Raw genomic sequence first — 17,635 nt, forward strand, 5'->3', positions numbered from 1 at the left:
ATATATATTTCCAGTAGATCGGGGCAATAAAAGACCACTCAACACTTCTTTTTTACCCACCTGAGCTGAAAGCACATACAAGCTTTTCTGCTCAACTTTTCGAATTTTATCTTCTCCAGAATCACTGGGTCAGTTTAAGTCAAACTCGACATAAATCAAATTGAGTGAAGGGGATTCAAGTTTATTCAAATGAAGGACCATGCTCCATTCAAAGGGAAGAAAAGGCAAACCTGAGTGGGGTCATTACAAATCTCAAGAAGTGCTGGGCCAAAGAAGAAATTTATACTAAAACTTTCTTATATAGTGTAGATTGAAGTTGATTGAAATCATGATGTGGGGGTTATTTTAACATTTATTTAGTGGATCGTGTTTACCAACACAAATCTTTGGGTTTTCCAGATTTTATTATAACTGCAGTCAACATCGAAGCGATACAGAACAAAGCAAACACAATTATTGGATTATTCATGAAGTAATTAGATGTAATAACATTTTATGTTCAATAAAGCATACATAGATAGGAAATCATCAGCACTTCACTGGCCAAGAGTCCAAATTATTCCCATTATCTTTTTCTTTATATACATCAGTTATGCCAATAATTTCTTGCATTCAGAATTTATACAAACAATTCTTGACAAATATATAAATAATGCGATCTGTCTACAAAAAAGATCTTGTCTGGTATACATTCATGTACATCTATGTTAAATTGGTAAAGGAAGCATTGGCATGGCTTCAAAACACACGTGTCATCAAACATGCTGATTAAATCAAAGTATGTGTCATTAAATATAGGACATGAATTCCTTGTTTATCAAACACAATTGGATCACTGACACCAGCTTAACCCATTCAATATGCAATATCTTGTCTGAGTATGGTCAGTTTTTAAATCGAGGCAAACAAGTAGATGGTACAAGGGTTTCAACATTCTCGATAGAAATCAGCAATTCAAAAATTATATGGTCGTTATAACGATCTAGTTCGTCAATAAAACCCATTATTTGGTCAGATGCTGTCTGATGTGTTTCATACCGATTGTTAGACCGTTCTTGGCACACTGATTTTGACTATGGTTACCTCCGTTTACCTGATAAGATTTAGGGCTCACGGCGGATGTGACCCGTCGACAGGGAATGCTTACTCCTCCTAGGCACCTGATCCCACCTCTGGTGTGTCCAAGGGTCCGTGTTTACCCAACTTTCTATTTTGTATTGCTTATAGGGGTTATGAGATTGATCACTGTTAGTTATCTTCACATTTTATCTAACATGATCATTAGTTTATTGATTGAATGTTTTGCTTTTTTCCGCCACACCCAACAAAATTTCAGTTATATGGTGGCGCCCAGTTTTTATTGGTGGAAGAGAGAACCCAGATACAATTTACCTGGGAATAGACCACCGACCTTCCGAAAGTAAACTGGGAAACTTTCTCACTTATCGGCGCGAGCGGGATTCGAAGTTTATCAAACCGACATTTAAAAAACAAAACATTATTACATTGCATTAGTTCGTCGTATCTTCATATTGAAGATAGGTGTCTCAAACAGTGTCGCGGAATTACATACAATTTCAAGTTTATAACGCTGTACATCTGCTTTGCAATTTCGACAATTCAATGGATACCTTCTTCAGATCATCAAAGATGGTGTTCATCTTCCCCCGTTCTTCGTCGCTCATTTCTGATACCACGCCAAATTGTTCGAGTGTCGTGTGTACAACGTCATATCTTTTCAAATTAGCTCTGATTAAGTAATCTATCTTTGGGATGAAATACAAAGTAAATATTCTTTTGAAACTTCGAACTAAGATTTCCTGAGAACATTTTTCTAACATTACATCGAGTATAGATCTTAGTTTTTCTTCTTTTCTTGAGGTGGTCGAAAAATACCATAACACTTTTGCAATAACATGAAAAGATACTGCCTTTGGAAAATCGCGCATAAATTTATCAACGATTCCTTTGAAATCAAATGGAGCATCTGGAAATTCTGTAGAAAGTCCTGTAATCCGGTCCAAAAAACTTTTCAATTCTTCTTGGGATTTCTTTGATAACTGACCAATTTTGAGATCAATCTCTGTTACTGTTGATGCTACATCTTCACTTTTACACCAGAGTTCAAGTTGATTGATGAACTCATCGTATAATGTCTGCTTTGGATTCGATGATCCTTTGGCAGTGACCGACTTCACTATTTCCCTTTTGAGAACTTCAGAAGACATATAAGCTTTACATTTGCGCGCAAGTTTCTCTGCTTCCTCATTAAGCAACATGCTGAACTCATTTGTCTTCTGAAATAAATTAAACGCATTTTATTTAAATATCTTCATTCTAAACAAAGTCATTCGTGTTTCTAATTATTAACATAGTCGTAAGACTCTTTAAACGACATATTGATGTTCAAACCGCGGTTAACTTATCTATCCTTGTTGAATATTAAATGTCCACTTATGATAAGATGAAATTTTCCTTTCTCATTGCAAAAGCGATTGCCATCTTTTCTAAATTGAATAATATGTAACACATTTCCTCTCATACAGCTTATGCACATAAAGTACAAGAAAAAAGATTTTAATAGAAGTTATATATGTTGATTGTATGCAAGGTGAAGATAACGAACAGTGATCAATCTCATAACTCCTACAAGCAATACAAAATAGATAGTTGGGCAAACACGGACCCCTGGACACACCAGAGGTGGGATCAGGTGCCTAGGAGAAGTAAGCATCCCCTGTTGACCGGTCACACCCGCCGTGAGCCCCATATCCTGATCAGGTAAACGGAGTTATCCGCAGTCAAAATCAGTGTGCCAAGAACGGCTTAACAATCGGTATGAAACACGTCAGACAGCATTTGACCCAATGCGAGGTTGTATTGACGAACTAGATCGTTATAACGACCATAGAATTTGCGAAATGCTGACTTCAATCGAGACTCTTGAAATCCCTGTACCATCAACTTGTTTGTCAGTAGCTTACCTCGATTTAAAAACTGACTATACCCAGAACAAGCTCTTGCATATCGAATCAGTTGAGATATATAAACACCATATGCAGGTGATAATGGAATATTGCTACATAAATGTGGGAAGTTGACGATGGAGAAGCTGAAATCATCCCGTTTGTCATACAGTTGAGTTGTTAGTTTGCCGTTAATGTCTACTGTCAATAAAATATGTAAGTATGAAGCAGAAGTGGACGACTCTGTGGTGTCCTTTATTTCCAGCTCACAGGGATATATCAAATCGACATATGAATGAAAGCTATCATTGTTAATAGACAAAACGTCATCGATATATCTAAAAGTCGAATTGAAGGTCACAGCGAGAGATTTTTTCTTCTCACGTAGAAGTTTTTGAATAAATTGTGCTTCATATGAATATAAAAACAGGTCAGCTAACGAAGGAGCACAATTCGTGCCCATGGGAATTCCAACAGACTGTTGGAAGACCTGATCACCAAAGACCACGAAGATATTGTCAATGAGGAACTCTAGCCTATTTTTGATTTCAACTTCAGAGTACTTGTGCGTGGAATCAGAGTGGTGTTTAACAAAGTAAGTTTTTGAATGACTGATCACTAGATATGAATATTTCCGTTTTCCGCTTTTGTTGAAGAAGCAACTGTCTATGATGTCAAAAAGTCTAGTCTTTAATTTATCGTGAGGAATGGTCGTGTATAGTGTTGAAAAGTCATAGGTTTTAATGTATTGATTTGGGGAAAATTCTGTGATTTCAAGTTTACTAAAAGTTCTTTAGAATTTTTTAGAATCCACATTTGATTAACACCACTTCTGGCATATGTAGTCGCACAGTAAGTTTGAAGTTTCTCCTTCACAGCTGTTAACATTTTCGTGAGGAGCAAAGATAGGGGCTTGGTAGAGCACTTAATGGATCCAGCAATGTATCTTTGTTTGGAAGGGTTTTTATGTAGTTTAGGAATCCAGTATAGGTACGGTAACTCATATTCATTCGACCCATTGACTGGAATATTAAATGTGTCTAAAACTGAAGCATGGTTTTGAAGAATTTCGTCTTTTGAAAGGGCAGTTGGAGTATAAGTATGATTACCAAAAGTGGAATTAATGCCAAGTTCGTTTAAAATACAGTTGTAATAATGAGCCTTACAAACAAAGACAATGTTGTTACTAGCTTTGTCAGCTGGAATCAAAAGATATTCCTCATGTAACCTATCTAATTCTTTTATCACTTCTGGTTTACTAAACACAGAAGGATAGATGGTACGTACTTTTGTTTTCATGTGTCTAATGCGGGATTTTGATATCCGTCTTATGCTTTTAACCCATTCTGACAATGTATCAAGTTCTTCTTTTTCATATTTAGCCCATCGTCTGGCATAATCTTCGACAGAACTCATAATAGAGATGAAGTTCTGTCGCCAATTAAAAGACCGAGGTTCTCTGTATTTAGGACCTTTAAGAATAAGTGATTTGAGGTCCTCATTTTCAAACGAAAGTAATCAAGATGTATGAAATTAATCTACATATTTATTGACAATAGAAAGTACGCCGTGCATCAAACCGGAAAACAGAACAAATTTTTGCCTAACCTCACTATATTGTTGAAATATCTTTTAGGTTGTGACAATTTTCATTTACGAGAGACCCACACCGAGGGAACATCAAAACAAGAGGCAGGTCTTGTACAGGCATTGTTATTTGAGAGGATTTAAATTCGTTGTAACATGTTCTCGATTTTGTATATTTTACAGGATTTATGAGACCTATCACTGTTCACTTGTTTTCATGCGGGAAATTGCACATTAGTATGCACATGTCCCAACTTGCATCCTTGTGATGTTTGAGAAGATTCTTAAAGAATATTCCTATGTAGAAATTAAACCGTTCTGTCGTCAGAGGATTTTGGTACAAAATCAAATAACATTAAATGTGTAATGTTTGGCTTCCCTAGGGAAGGCGTTCTTGAGAAGGATTTTTAATAATTGATTATCTTCTCTGTGGAAACTTACTTCACCATTCACCTAGGATAATATTTGGCAATTTAGTTAGTTGCAATAGGTTGATTTGTTGTATTTTGAGAAGTTTATATGTGGCATAAAACTAATTTACTTTGTCTAAAGAACCTCAATATCCTTACTATTTCTTCAAAAGAGACAAATATAATCTAAACATAATAATTTTGTTTAAATGAATAATCAACACATCTGAACTATCTAGATATGAACGGTTTGTATTACCTGATTTCCGAGTTCCAGTTCAGTGTTTACTTCATCTAATAATGACTTGGCTTCGCATTTCCATTGCTCGTAGTTCATAGCTGCGACAATAGAGCACTTTGCATCAAACAATAATCCCTCCAGGTATCTGACACACAAATATATGATATATCATTTGTAATAAATGCAGTGGTTTCTCATGTGAATATATTACAATATCTTTAAATATTTGAGACATTTTATCTGTTCTTATGTTTAGTTTGAGTACCCCGATATGCATTTGCTCTCAACACTATTCATGTATATGATTTTTATTTATTTCTGAGTATATCAATAAAAATTCAGCTGTTTATCCGCATGAACCTAAACTTTTGTTTACAAGTAGGACCTTCCTGTTTTCCAAAAATAAAGTGTTACGTTAGCCATTCAAATTTGGCCTTAAAATCAAAAGTGATCCTTTAAGTCGTAATGAGTTATTATTGACAATTCCATGACAAGAGCTTGGGTATTTTCATGTATTGTACTCTGGAAACTAAAGCGTGAGAGAATGATATATATCTGGCATTGAATATTGATAAATTTTCGTTACTTTCGCCTTTTCTTTTAATTGTTCCTGTTATACGGAATGGGATTGATCCCAGTTCAGTTAACGTCATATCCACGTTTTCATATCTTAGAAATAATCGTTTTTTTTAAATTCTAAAATGATTCATATATGTTAAATAACTCTTAACTTAGGTATATGCAGATATTTGAGACGTATATTTGATATGTTTATTTCTTCCACAAGCTTCTGAAAATGTAACAATATTTTGCAATAAATTTCGACCTTCCCATTCGCAAAGCATATTTTACCTATACGACAAATCATACAATCGGAGGCAAGAAGGAGGGTCTATGTGCATATCGAAACGCCAGATGACATTTCATTTGAATGTTTATTCAACATCTAGACGATTTAAACATAGGACTTTCTATAATCAACTTGATTAAGTACCTATTTATAATAAATATTATAATTACACACACACACACACACACACACACACACACACACACACACATATATATATATATATATATATATATATATATATACAATAAACCTACTTTTGAATATAAGATAATCAACCTTATCGCTGTCAATTCTGATCATATTGCAAGTGAATTGCTGATATATATCATACATTGATTTTCTCTTTAAAAGCTTGAAATATGTTCCGAATCTAAAGAAATGTACATCTTTATATCCTAAAGTGTAAAGAAAACACATCAAATATGCGGTTCCAGGTTGATATCCTCGAGATGGAGAACTGTATGCCCAATTCTTGGATAAAAATAAATTCATAGCTCTTGTGTTGTGTAAATATGGGGCGGATATCTTCGCTGTGTAAATCTGGGGTAGACATGTTCAACGAAGTATTTACTGGATTTAATTCATGATTTGCATCGGAATGATTTTTAGTTGTTTTCGTTACGTTACATTACAGAAAAATATTTTTCAAGTCAGCATTGCGAAAAATCCCACAGAGAGCACCAGGAACTTGACATAGGAATAGTTACTACATGTATTTTGAACGTCTTTTGTTTCATTTGATGAAATCGTCACATACCTTGAATGCGCCTTTAATCGTTTATTAGAATTTTTGGCAATCATCTTATCGAGAGTTTCCTTAAATCTGTCCAATTCTACCCTAAAAGAATTTGTTGAATCCTCTTCCCCTTTTATCTGAAAAGGACAGTATTCCATAAGATACATTTGATGTAAAACATCTTATCGGCCGCTAAAACTTTAGATATTCTACACTTTTTCCAAGAAACACACGAATATTGTAATATGAAATAATTTATTCAAGAAGGGAAACAACATTAAAAAACAAACTAATTTCAAGTAATGGAATAGCGTAAAATGAAATTGAGTGAACATTTAGACGCGTGTGAATATTGACATTTAAACGGTTTTCCTTTTCATAAACTTTTCACGGACAATTTAGTGGAAAGGAGAGAAAAAGAAAAAAATATTTAATTCGCTCATTTAGACCTACGCTTTAAAATTGTTTAATGTAAATTCTTTGTTTTACCTCACAATAATGCCCTCCAAATGACTCCCTTTGTATTGTAGTCATAACAACATAATTTGTTTTCATAATGTAAAACGTCTGGAGAGTTATATATATATATATATATATATATATATATATAAGCACTAAAGTTCCAACAACACCCGATACTTCAAACGTATTACTACATGTTTTTTGGATCAGCTCTTTGGTCGAATAAAGCCTGTCCTAATTCGCTCCTCTTTTATCATTGATTGGCAAGCCCAAAGACCAAAACACATGTAGTCTGCGTTTTAAATACCTTTGTAGATTAGTGTAGTTGTAGTGCTAGATGTATTTATATGTAGTTTTTGATATTATACTCTGTTGATATTGGCCACATTATGTAATTCTTTTCGTTTGTCCTGAAGATGGGACAGGACGTCCCGAAAATTTGACAAACTGGTTGTATATATATATATATATATATATATATATATATATATATATATATATATATATCAGAACTAAAAATTAGTATAATATTAAAATCAACAGGTGTGCCACAAAGATCTTAAACTTAGCAGGGGCTTTGTCCCATTTTAGCGCACATCTGGGCGAACTGGGGACCTAAAAGCCACTAACAGACCCTGTATATCTCAGATGTTTCGGACGCCAAGGGCGGATCCAGAGGGTGGGGGTAGGGTCCAGGGGTTCTGACACCGCCCCCGTTTTGCGGACCAAAAAGTTTAAGAGTTGTTCAATTCTAATGAGTCTTTAAGAAAAAATGACGTCAAAGGTGGATACTTACATCATTCAATTTATCAATACCTGTATATCATTTAATTCATGGATAGATAAGGTCACTGATATGTATATTTAAATGCTGTGATAAAATTTAGAAATTCATTTCAAAAATAAGGATTATCTCCCTCATGCATCTCTTATCCTTAGACGAATTTGACTCCAGTTTTTCTTTTTCTTCTGGCACTTAGTTTTTCCCCAAAATAGCTCTTATAAGTTTATTATTTCGGATTTCAAAAATGTCGGTTGAGCATCACTGAAGAGACATTATTTGTCGAAATGCGCATCTGGTGCATGAAAATTGGTACTGTATGAATTCTACATTATGACCCCTGGATCGAGGCCTCTGTTGGTTGACTGTTAGTACCCGAGGGTCTCTACAGCCTAGTAGCTAAGTACTTCATTACTAGCTTGAAAATACGGATGTATAATTAAATGCTGTGATAAAATTTAGAAATTTATTTCAAAATTATGGATTATCTCCCTCATGCATAGTTCTTATCCTTAGACGAATTTGAATTCTTTTCATCTTTTTTTTTTTTTTTTGGCACTTTGTTTTTCCCTAAAATAGCTCTTTCAAGTTTAATAATACGGATTTCAAAAATTTCGGTTGAGCATCACTGAAGAGACATTGTTTGTCGAAATGCGCATCTGGTGCATGAAATTTGGTACCGTATAAATTCTAAATATACACGATATTTTCGTCAGATATAAGAATCACTTTTAAAAAATTCTTAACAAGTACATATTACATAGTATGGAGATTTGAATTATTAGAACTTTAGAAAGAAGTAGTAAATAAAATTAAACATTTAACTGCCTTACGATCTCCCTAAGATGTTATGTACACCAGCAAAGGGTGTAGATAAGGTAGGGTTGAAGGTTGTAAAATTATGTAAAAGATTAAGTTGTAGACCGCCCCTTTCACAACTTTCTGAATCCGCCTATCTTTCACTTGCGCCTCAAAATTCAAATTCTAAATCCGTCCATGCTAATAAAGGCAGTCTGCATTAAAGAACCGAGATTGATTTATAATTTGTTATGAATGTTATTTGGTTTTGAGTTTCAGTAAATTGCATAATCCAAACATGTTTCAGAGATGTACTTAATGATTGTAAACATGATACAATGACATCGCATACGCAGGATCTACATCATATGATATTATTGCTGGATTGGCTATATTGTGCAGGTCTGGAATTCTGATTTGCACGTACAAATATTTGCAGCTGTAGGTTATTCAAACCAAAAGAATTTTTAGTTATATTAATTCATTTGTTTGATGAATATATGGGAAGACATGATTATTTGATTCTATATTTCACACACTCAATAAAACTTAAACGTATTGATTACAGTAATCAAAACTTATATTTATATATATTTTCAAAATATTTTATTCAGAATTTTTATACCTGTACATGTTATTATTTTCGAACACAACCACAAATAGACAAATAGATCGGACGCCTGGACTGCGGCCGATAATGATTTCTTTTTCAATATATTGTTTCAACTGCAAATTTTGAAAGCTAGTTATCCATACCTCTTTAAGGCTTACATGAAATGTGTTTCTTGGTGCCATGGAAACAAAACACCATTCCTCAAGAAGAATGTTGGTTGCATTTCGAATGATTTCATCGCGTTCGTGCTCTTCGATACGGTCCCATTTATTCATGAGAAACAAGACATCCTTTGGGTCAAAACATGGCATTTCTTCAAGCTTCTCCTTAATATATTTGAAAACGTCCAACAGCTGAAATAAAATCGTTAATATGTGTACGCAACTACATAGTTCATCTAAGCACGGGTTTGCATACGTTTGATGAATGTATATTCTCAAAATCAAATTAATACTCTCATGTTGATTTGAGAAAAGTTTTGCGATTTCAAATTTATTATTACTACTACTTATAATGATACTGAAAGTTCTTTAGATTTTTTTATAATCCACATTTGTAATACGCTACATCTGGCATATGTTGTGACACAGTACGTTTGAAGTTTCTCCTTCATACAGTGGCGAGTTTAGGGGGCTTGGGGGGGGGGGGGGTCCTTTTGTTTACCACACACAAACCTATAGGCCTAAACGATGTGGTGACTATAAATGAAAGGAAGACAGAACAAGAAGAATTTCAGTAAAAAATGCATTAAAATGCACCATTTTAAATCATTCTTTTTCAAATTTTCCCGGGGGAGGACCCCCCCCCCCTACATACTCTCATTATGGAGACGTCACCATTGGCGATGAAGGGCTGCAAAATTGAGGCCTATTATCGACTCTTTCGGTCGTTGAGCAGGGAGGGATCTTTAATGTACCACACCTGCTGTAACACGGGACCTCAGTTTTTACGGTCTCATTCGAAGGACCACCCCATTTTGTCGCCTCTTACGACAAGCAAGGGGTATGGTGGAACTATACTAACTCGAATCCCAACGGGACTATTGTGACTGAAACTGACAATGACTTACAGAATGTATTGTACGTATATTTTTTTTTATTTGTGTTTAACAGAAACTTAAAAGTTAACGTTAACACTTTAAAATTTTTAGTTTTTACGAAAGGGCTCCAGTAACCAATCAGTTTAATGAGGATGTTATTGAAAAAGTGAACTAATTCAAGTATTTTAGTAAGATAATTTTCCAAACTAGGTTTTGTGTGTGAAATGACACCAGTGACCAAGCACAGGAAAGCATATGTGGTGCATATAATTACAATTCAAAAATATCTTTGACAATTGAAACAACAATTAAACCAAAAGTTTTCACTAAAGTTTAACTAACTAGCTCTAATTAAAGTTTTAACAATTGAACTCCAAGGTAGCCATTCTCATTAACTTTTAATGAAAGACATCACCGTACGATATCTTCACCTTTTCATGTATAGGCCTATGGCGTAACAGATATGGCATAAAACATACATATACGTGTCGAATCTGTTTAAAACATAACTGGCACTTTAAAGGTGCTACAACTAGTTTTACTTATATGTATGATAGAATGGGTTCATTCTTATATACTTTTCATGTTTTGCGATACGTTTTGTAAGAGTCTTCTGGTTTTTCAATCACATCGTAGATGGTGTACAGAAGCAATTCATATAGGATTTTTTTAAATTATTTAATCTGTCAAATTCATGATAATTAAACATGTTATTTCTAGTACAATTATAGTAATAGTCTATCCACAAATCAAAATACAATGTATATTGATCATTTCCAAATCCCCTCTCTTCCCCAATCTTTCCACTATATGTATATCATTTCAGCCATTGAGCATCGAGGGTTCTTTAGCTTGCCACAATTACTGCGACATCTCCGGTCATCTTCGAGGACCCGTGCCATTCATACATTATGCCGAGAGTTTGACGATGGAACTGCCACTACCTGTATTAATGATTTAGTTATGTCGCGGCCGGGATTCAAACCCCGGCCTTCTGCATGCGGGGCGAACGCTCTACCTCTAGATCCCCAAGGCGGTTCACTCTTTCGATTGTGAAATCATACTTCATATGAGGTGTTTAACAAGCTATTAAACAAACTTTTGGTGTAATGAGCTACCTTAAAAACAAGATCCAACATTTGTATTTTGAGATCAAGCATTAATTTTTCATTATCTTCATCTTTTTCAATTTCAAAAGGCATGAGAATATCATTTTTACCCGCCCTCTTTGAAAACCTCCAGCATTGGCGACGTTAACGACGAAGACAAAAGCAACAGCATGCGGAATGTAAGACAGTAATGGTTCATTTTGTTCTTTGGAAACTCCAACACCTGGCGTGTCAACCAGTACAACATTGTCCTGCAGCAAACATTATTATTCTGAATGTAAATTATGATTAAAATCACCATAGTGGCATGGTAGTGCATATAAAGGAATTCATTCTGAAATGTTCTGTATCAACAGTGTCTTTATAAATATATTCTATACTATATACATTCTTCCTGCATATGTCAAAATGCATTGAGTTGTTCAAGTACACTAGGGCCATCCAAAATCATATTTCATAATTTTTAACATATTTAAAACAATTGAGCTGATAACGCCTAAACGATATATGTATTTCTGCTTCGCATTGTCAAGATGCATTAAATATTCTACTGGATAAGTGCCCCGGGTTCATCCCAACACCCGTCATTTTTAATTGTTTGAGTTTCTTTAAAATGGTTGAGATCCCACCTTAAAGCAAATATATTCTTTTACACATCGCACAACTGAGCACCAGTTTTTTCACGTCATTTTCCATCTCATTTGTCCTTCAAGGTGAAAAGGGAAATTTTGAAAACTTATACATGTAAAGGACACAATCGTCTCTGGCTGCAGAATAAAATAAAAAAGATGTTATGGGAACCAGGTTTTTCTATACAAAAACGTGATTTTCAACCCTCGATTGACCCGTAGGGTAAAAATGAAACACGTCATTTTCCTAAATATTATTTGGCTATTACGTATAATGTAAGAAAAATTCTGGGAGCCAGGGTTGTTTTAGTTGAAAAACTTTTTATCTCCATTTGGCCTCCAGGATGAAAATAGAAATTCCGAAAACTTATTGCACATCTACAGTGTACAAGATACAATCAATCACCTTCCAAAAGATGATATGGCTACAGTGTAAATTGTAAGAGTATAAGAACCAGGTTTTAAAATGAAAAATGTAGTTTTGACCCCATTTCGGCCCTAGGGTGAACGGAAAATTGCTACGCCTCATTGCACATCTACATGGCACCATATATCATATTCCAAAAAGATTAATGGGTTAGTGCTCAAAATGAAAGAATAGTTTAAGAAATAAGGTAGTGTGACGAACGGACCAGGGTAACAACAATATACCCGATATTTCTTTAGAAGTGCGGGATAAATATGATTATTTACAATTACCTTAAGTGTAGATTTTGGAAGAAATATATCAACATATAACATCTCTGGTAAGTCTACTTTCTTCAAGGCTGATTTCAAGGATTCCTCACTCCCAAACGTGGAGTTTTGGAGTTCTTTTCCCTCTTTACTTGTGCATATCAATCTCAATTCTTCACCTTTGTGCACCCTATATATTGTGTCAGACGTTGACTTTTTAGAAACTTTAACTAGTTTCAACCCCAACAGTTCATTGATCAATGATGATTTGCCAGCACTTGCCTCCCCTATAATACAATTTACAGAGGATGTTTTCATACCCATATGAACAAATTTCATGTAAGGATCTGCACTTCTGATGGGGTGACCAAAAACATTATGAACTCTGTACCGAGAATATTGTCTCATAATGAAACATTTTGAAGACTGGTCATTTCATGTTTCAGAGTATGAGAGAAAAGAGGAAAAAAAAAAGAAATTGACACCTGCAATAACAACCGATTCGTATTTCCTTTCAAGATCCAGTGTGCGAAATTTAACCTGATCATCAAAGTGAGGGTGTAACATGTCGAGCTTTTTACAATGTTCTGCATTAATGTCCCTCCTTATTCTACTGAATTTATCATATAACTCCCGGAGCTCCCGGCATCTCTCTGGAGTGTCCATGGGAAATGACTCTATAAAATACATTCAAAATATCAAAATGTCAATTTCGTACCTTATTTCGTCTATAAAGTAAATTACCTTATACATTGTATATGTATTTGCATTAGTTATTACGTAAAGCATACAATCTATGATTTTTCTGCATGTCACAGTTGCTAAAGATGGCAACAGTTTCAAATGATCAGCTACCATGGGATTATTTAAATTCGCCAAACCCAATTTCACTTAAATTTTGATTGGAGGATTGCCTATCATATTGTAAATCGAGTACATGTAAACCCACAATGCTGATATGTGAATCGATTATCACAAAGAGTGTACAACAACTATTATTAAACCTTTCATTTTGCGTAATAATAGATACTGAAGTAAGAAAATCATATCATACGTTACACATGCACTGTCTTGAACGCTTGGAAAGTACTGTTGAAAATAGGGCGAGGGGGGGGGGGGGGGCACTCACATCACGCAATATGATTTGCATTACATAATAACAAATAGCGTCAATACTCTCGATATCCTCTTGGGTTTACATAGCCATAGCGTCTTTCGGAACTCGAGATTAATTCGGATATCCCTTATTCCGTTTCGAATTTTGAACTGTTTACGCACTTCCGTGATTAGAGATTTGAATGAAATGACTCTGGACAGAAAAAAAACTATTAAAAATATACAACGGATAGACAGTTGTTATTAGAGGATTTTAATTATTAAAGAAAAATTACCGGGAGTGAATGGGGCCCTGAAACTAGCTTGTAAGCAGTGTAAATAACTTTTAATCGACAAATATCTCTCATGGGATACGGAAAGGGGTAGATTGAGTTGCAAGCCTTGTAATATATTATGAATCAGTGGGATGAGATATTTTTTTAAAACATGGATAAATCAGTGTTCTGTGATAATGACAAGTGTATTTAGGCTTCCTGGAACATGAAAAAAAAAATGTATAAAGAGACACCATAGATCACAGAGAAATATTTATTCGTGGTTCGAATTTTCTTCATTGTTTACATATAGGTTATAGTGCAATATCCGTGACCCAAGCGCCTATGGTCTTAAAGGATCAATTCAGGATACCCACAGAAAAACAACAACTGTTTTTCAAGTTTCCAGATATTGTCACATAGTTTTATCACGTTTCTTTAATAATTTTGTGTCGTACATATTTATGATTTTTTTTTCATTTCGAACCTTTAATATATTACACGTATCTACAATGTTGAAGTTAACCTTCAGTGTTGCCTAAACAGCATTTTCTCTATTTATGCACTCATTTTAACATGAAGTTTTGTTCTGAAGTCCTCCAAGGCAGGCCTGATGCTAATTTTGTTTTATATCTTGACATGTTAAAATCCTATGAATAATTTACAATAGTACTTTTTATGGACACTCTTGCCTTGGGATAGACATTTTCGAAAACCCGACAAACATAGGGCTACTGTTTTCGAAAATCTGTTTCAGTCAGATGCACTGCTAGAAGTACATACTGTTATTATTTTGTCATCCAGCTCAGGCACATTTTTTTTTCATTTCGCACTTTCAACACATTTGTTATACCTTAAAGAAAAGAGATTAAATATAAACACAGTCAAATGGAACTATCTTTATCGTGTATGGAAAACCAACGGGGTTAAATTCTATCCCTGTAATTATGTACTTGCAACTTGGCAATGCATCATTTTCTAAAAGTAAATGTAGAAATGTTAAATGTAAATGTAGAAATGTTAAATGTAATTTGACCGTTGCAGTCCTTATATTTAGCACAATGTCAATTCGGTGAGTATTTTTTGTTGAATGTTTAAATACAAATGCGTATTCGAGTATTTACGGTGTCAGCGTGTAATGTGTTTTTTTAAAGTATAAATGCAAAACTTATTTTGAGTAATAGGTAATCCATCATTTGAATTTGAATCATCATGGTTTATTATCAATGTTTACATAACTCGCAAAGTATCACAAGAAAGGTGAAGATAACGAACAGTGATCAATCTCATATTTCCTATCAAGACGATTAGGGCAAGTACGAACCCCGAGACACATCTGAGGAGGGATCATGTTCTTAGCAGAAGTAAATACACGTACCTCCTGTTCACCGGTCACACCCGGCGTGAGCCACATATCTTGATCAGCTAAATGGAAGAATCCGTTGTCAAAATACGTATGTAAAGAACGACATAACACATATGGCTGTTAAAATTGGCATATCACCCCCTTCCGTTTTAGCCCCGTCGTATAAATTTAAAGGTCCAAATTCTTTACCATACCTTGTGAACAGTACATGACTTGTATTTTACATGACAATTTCCAGGTCTGAACCTCGATTCTTAAAATTTTACATTCACGCATGTGTACGGGAAGTTTATGGAAATTTTGTATATGTCTGGAAAAAAAATGCTATGCACTATATTTGCGGTAACTTACACAAGCATACATGTACATACATATAATTCAATGTAAAGTGTTCCTCTTTATTATTTCTTTCAATGGCTTTGGTAAAGTCTGGAAGCTTTTCTTAATCAACTCGACAAAAGTGGCATAGCCTGTTGTTTACCTCACTTATACAATAGGACCCCTGGATTTTAAGAAGAAAACATTGACCCTGACCTATTTCTGTTGTGACGACTGCAACCGAATGTGCACACAGGTGTATGCAGTGTTTTGAAATAGCAGTGTTAATTTCAAATACAGTAAAGCAGGTATCATTCAGATAATTATCTTTTTATTTGTGAAATTTTGTCCCCTACGTGAGAAATAAAATGTTGCATACGTAAACAAGACATTTTAAACTGGAACTTTGATGTGCACAAAGGCGTGTGCAGTGTTAATTTAAACACACTAAATCAGGTATCATTCAGATGATAATCTTTTTAATTGTGAAATGTTGAATCCTGGGTGAGGATAAAAATGTTGTATGCGTAAACAAGATAATTTAAACTGGAACTTGTGTAAGATGTCTATATAAACTCAAGGAAGAACGTTATATCATCATTATTTATATCACACATACACTACTGTAATGTCCTCCCATCGGTGGTTATTGCCATTGAAATGTGTTGCTACTGGCAAATCTTTTTTGGCAGGTTGAAGTCATTTGAACAGTAGTGGTTATTGATCCTGACCCTAGTTGGTGAGATACCGCAAGAAAGCAGAAGGAAAAATTCTGGATGCACAGGTTGAAGTCATTTGAACTGCATGGTATCAACAAACCTACTGACTTCACCAGGATGAATACGGGCTAAACCCTTACTAGATTTTAAGCTTCATCTAGACCTACTCGTCTGATCATGTCCCTAACAGTGGTACTATGACCATTTTTGAACACATTTTTTTTCCTTTCAATTCTGTTTACAATCAGCCCATCCCTTTTAATTACCTTGAACTTTATAACCGATTGCTTACATGTAAAACCCATTTATCAGTTTTCGTGATTCTATGTTTTTTGCACATCTACCCTAGACATGATCAGCACGGGAATGTCTGATGTTGATTCAATATCCTGGGCTGCTTATTCTTTGTTTTTGTTTGGAGTTGGTCCATTTTGTTAACTTATTCAAACTTGTTGTTTACATTATCTTTCTCTCAAACTTTGTTCATTTCTTACTTCGTTTACATAGCTTATTTTCATTTATTTATTTATTTTTTATTTTTGTTTTTGTATTTGTTACTTATTATAACTTTTATAAATTATGCATGGTTAAAATAGAATCTCTCTGGGTACGAGTTAGCTTTACTATTTGTCAACGTAATTGGGTTAACTCGTTCCACTTGAGATTAATGAAGTTTATTGTTTTTCTTTTCGGACATTTTGGATCAGCTCTTTGGACGAATAAGGCATGTCCTAATTCGCTCCACTTTTAACATTGATTGGCAAGCCTAAAGACCAAAAACATGTAGTTTGCGTTGTAAATACGTTAGTAGATTAGTGTAGTTCTAGTGCCAGATGTATTTATATGTAGTTTTTGTTATTATGCTCTGTTGATATTGACCACATTGTATAATTATTTTCGTTTGTCCTGAATCTCGTTGTTCGTGTCGTTAGTCATTTTAGTGCTTTGTATATATATATATAT

The 17,635-nt window shown here is 34.4% G+C and overlaps 1 protein-coding gene across 2 annotated transcripts; it reads right to left on the reverse strand.

The window, feature by feature from the left end:
- Positions 1 to 362: 362 nt before the first annotated feature.
- Positions 363 to 15,786, reverse strand: LOC130049148 (transmembrane GTPase Marf-like). 2 transcript variants are annotated; one of them, XM_056146349.1, is made up of 8 exons: positions 15,648 to 15,786; positions 13,385 to 13,576; positions 12,924 to 13,186; positions 11,706 to 11,846; positions 9,591 to 9,800; positions 6,815 to 6,930; positions 5,223 to 5,349; positions 363 to 2,297 (listed from the first exon to the last, which is right to left on the reverse strand). In XM_056146349.1, exons 2-8 carry the CDS (start codon positions 13,563 to 13,565, stop codon positions 1,584 to 1,586), a joined length of 1,752 nt encoding a protein of 583 aa, XP_056002324.1. In that variant the 5' UTR covers positions 13,566 to 13,576; positions 15,648 to 15,786; the 3' UTR covers positions 363 to 1,583. The 2 variants fall into 2 exon arrangements, with proteins under 2 accessions (XP_056002324.1, XP_056002325.1); XM_056146350.1 differs by lacking the exon at positions 12,924 to 13,186 and having other exon boundaries at positions 367 to 2,297.
- Between the last annotated feature and the right edge of the window lie 1,849 nt (positions 15,787 to 17,635).

Source organism: Ostrea edulis, chromosome 8 (assembly GCF_947568905.1).
Source record: "Ostrea edulis chromosome 8, xbOstEdul1.1, whole genome shotgun sequence".
In the NCBI taxonomy this organism is placed as follows: Eukaryota; Metazoa; Mollusca; class Bivalvia; order Ostreida; family Ostreidae; genus Ostrea; species Ostrea edulis.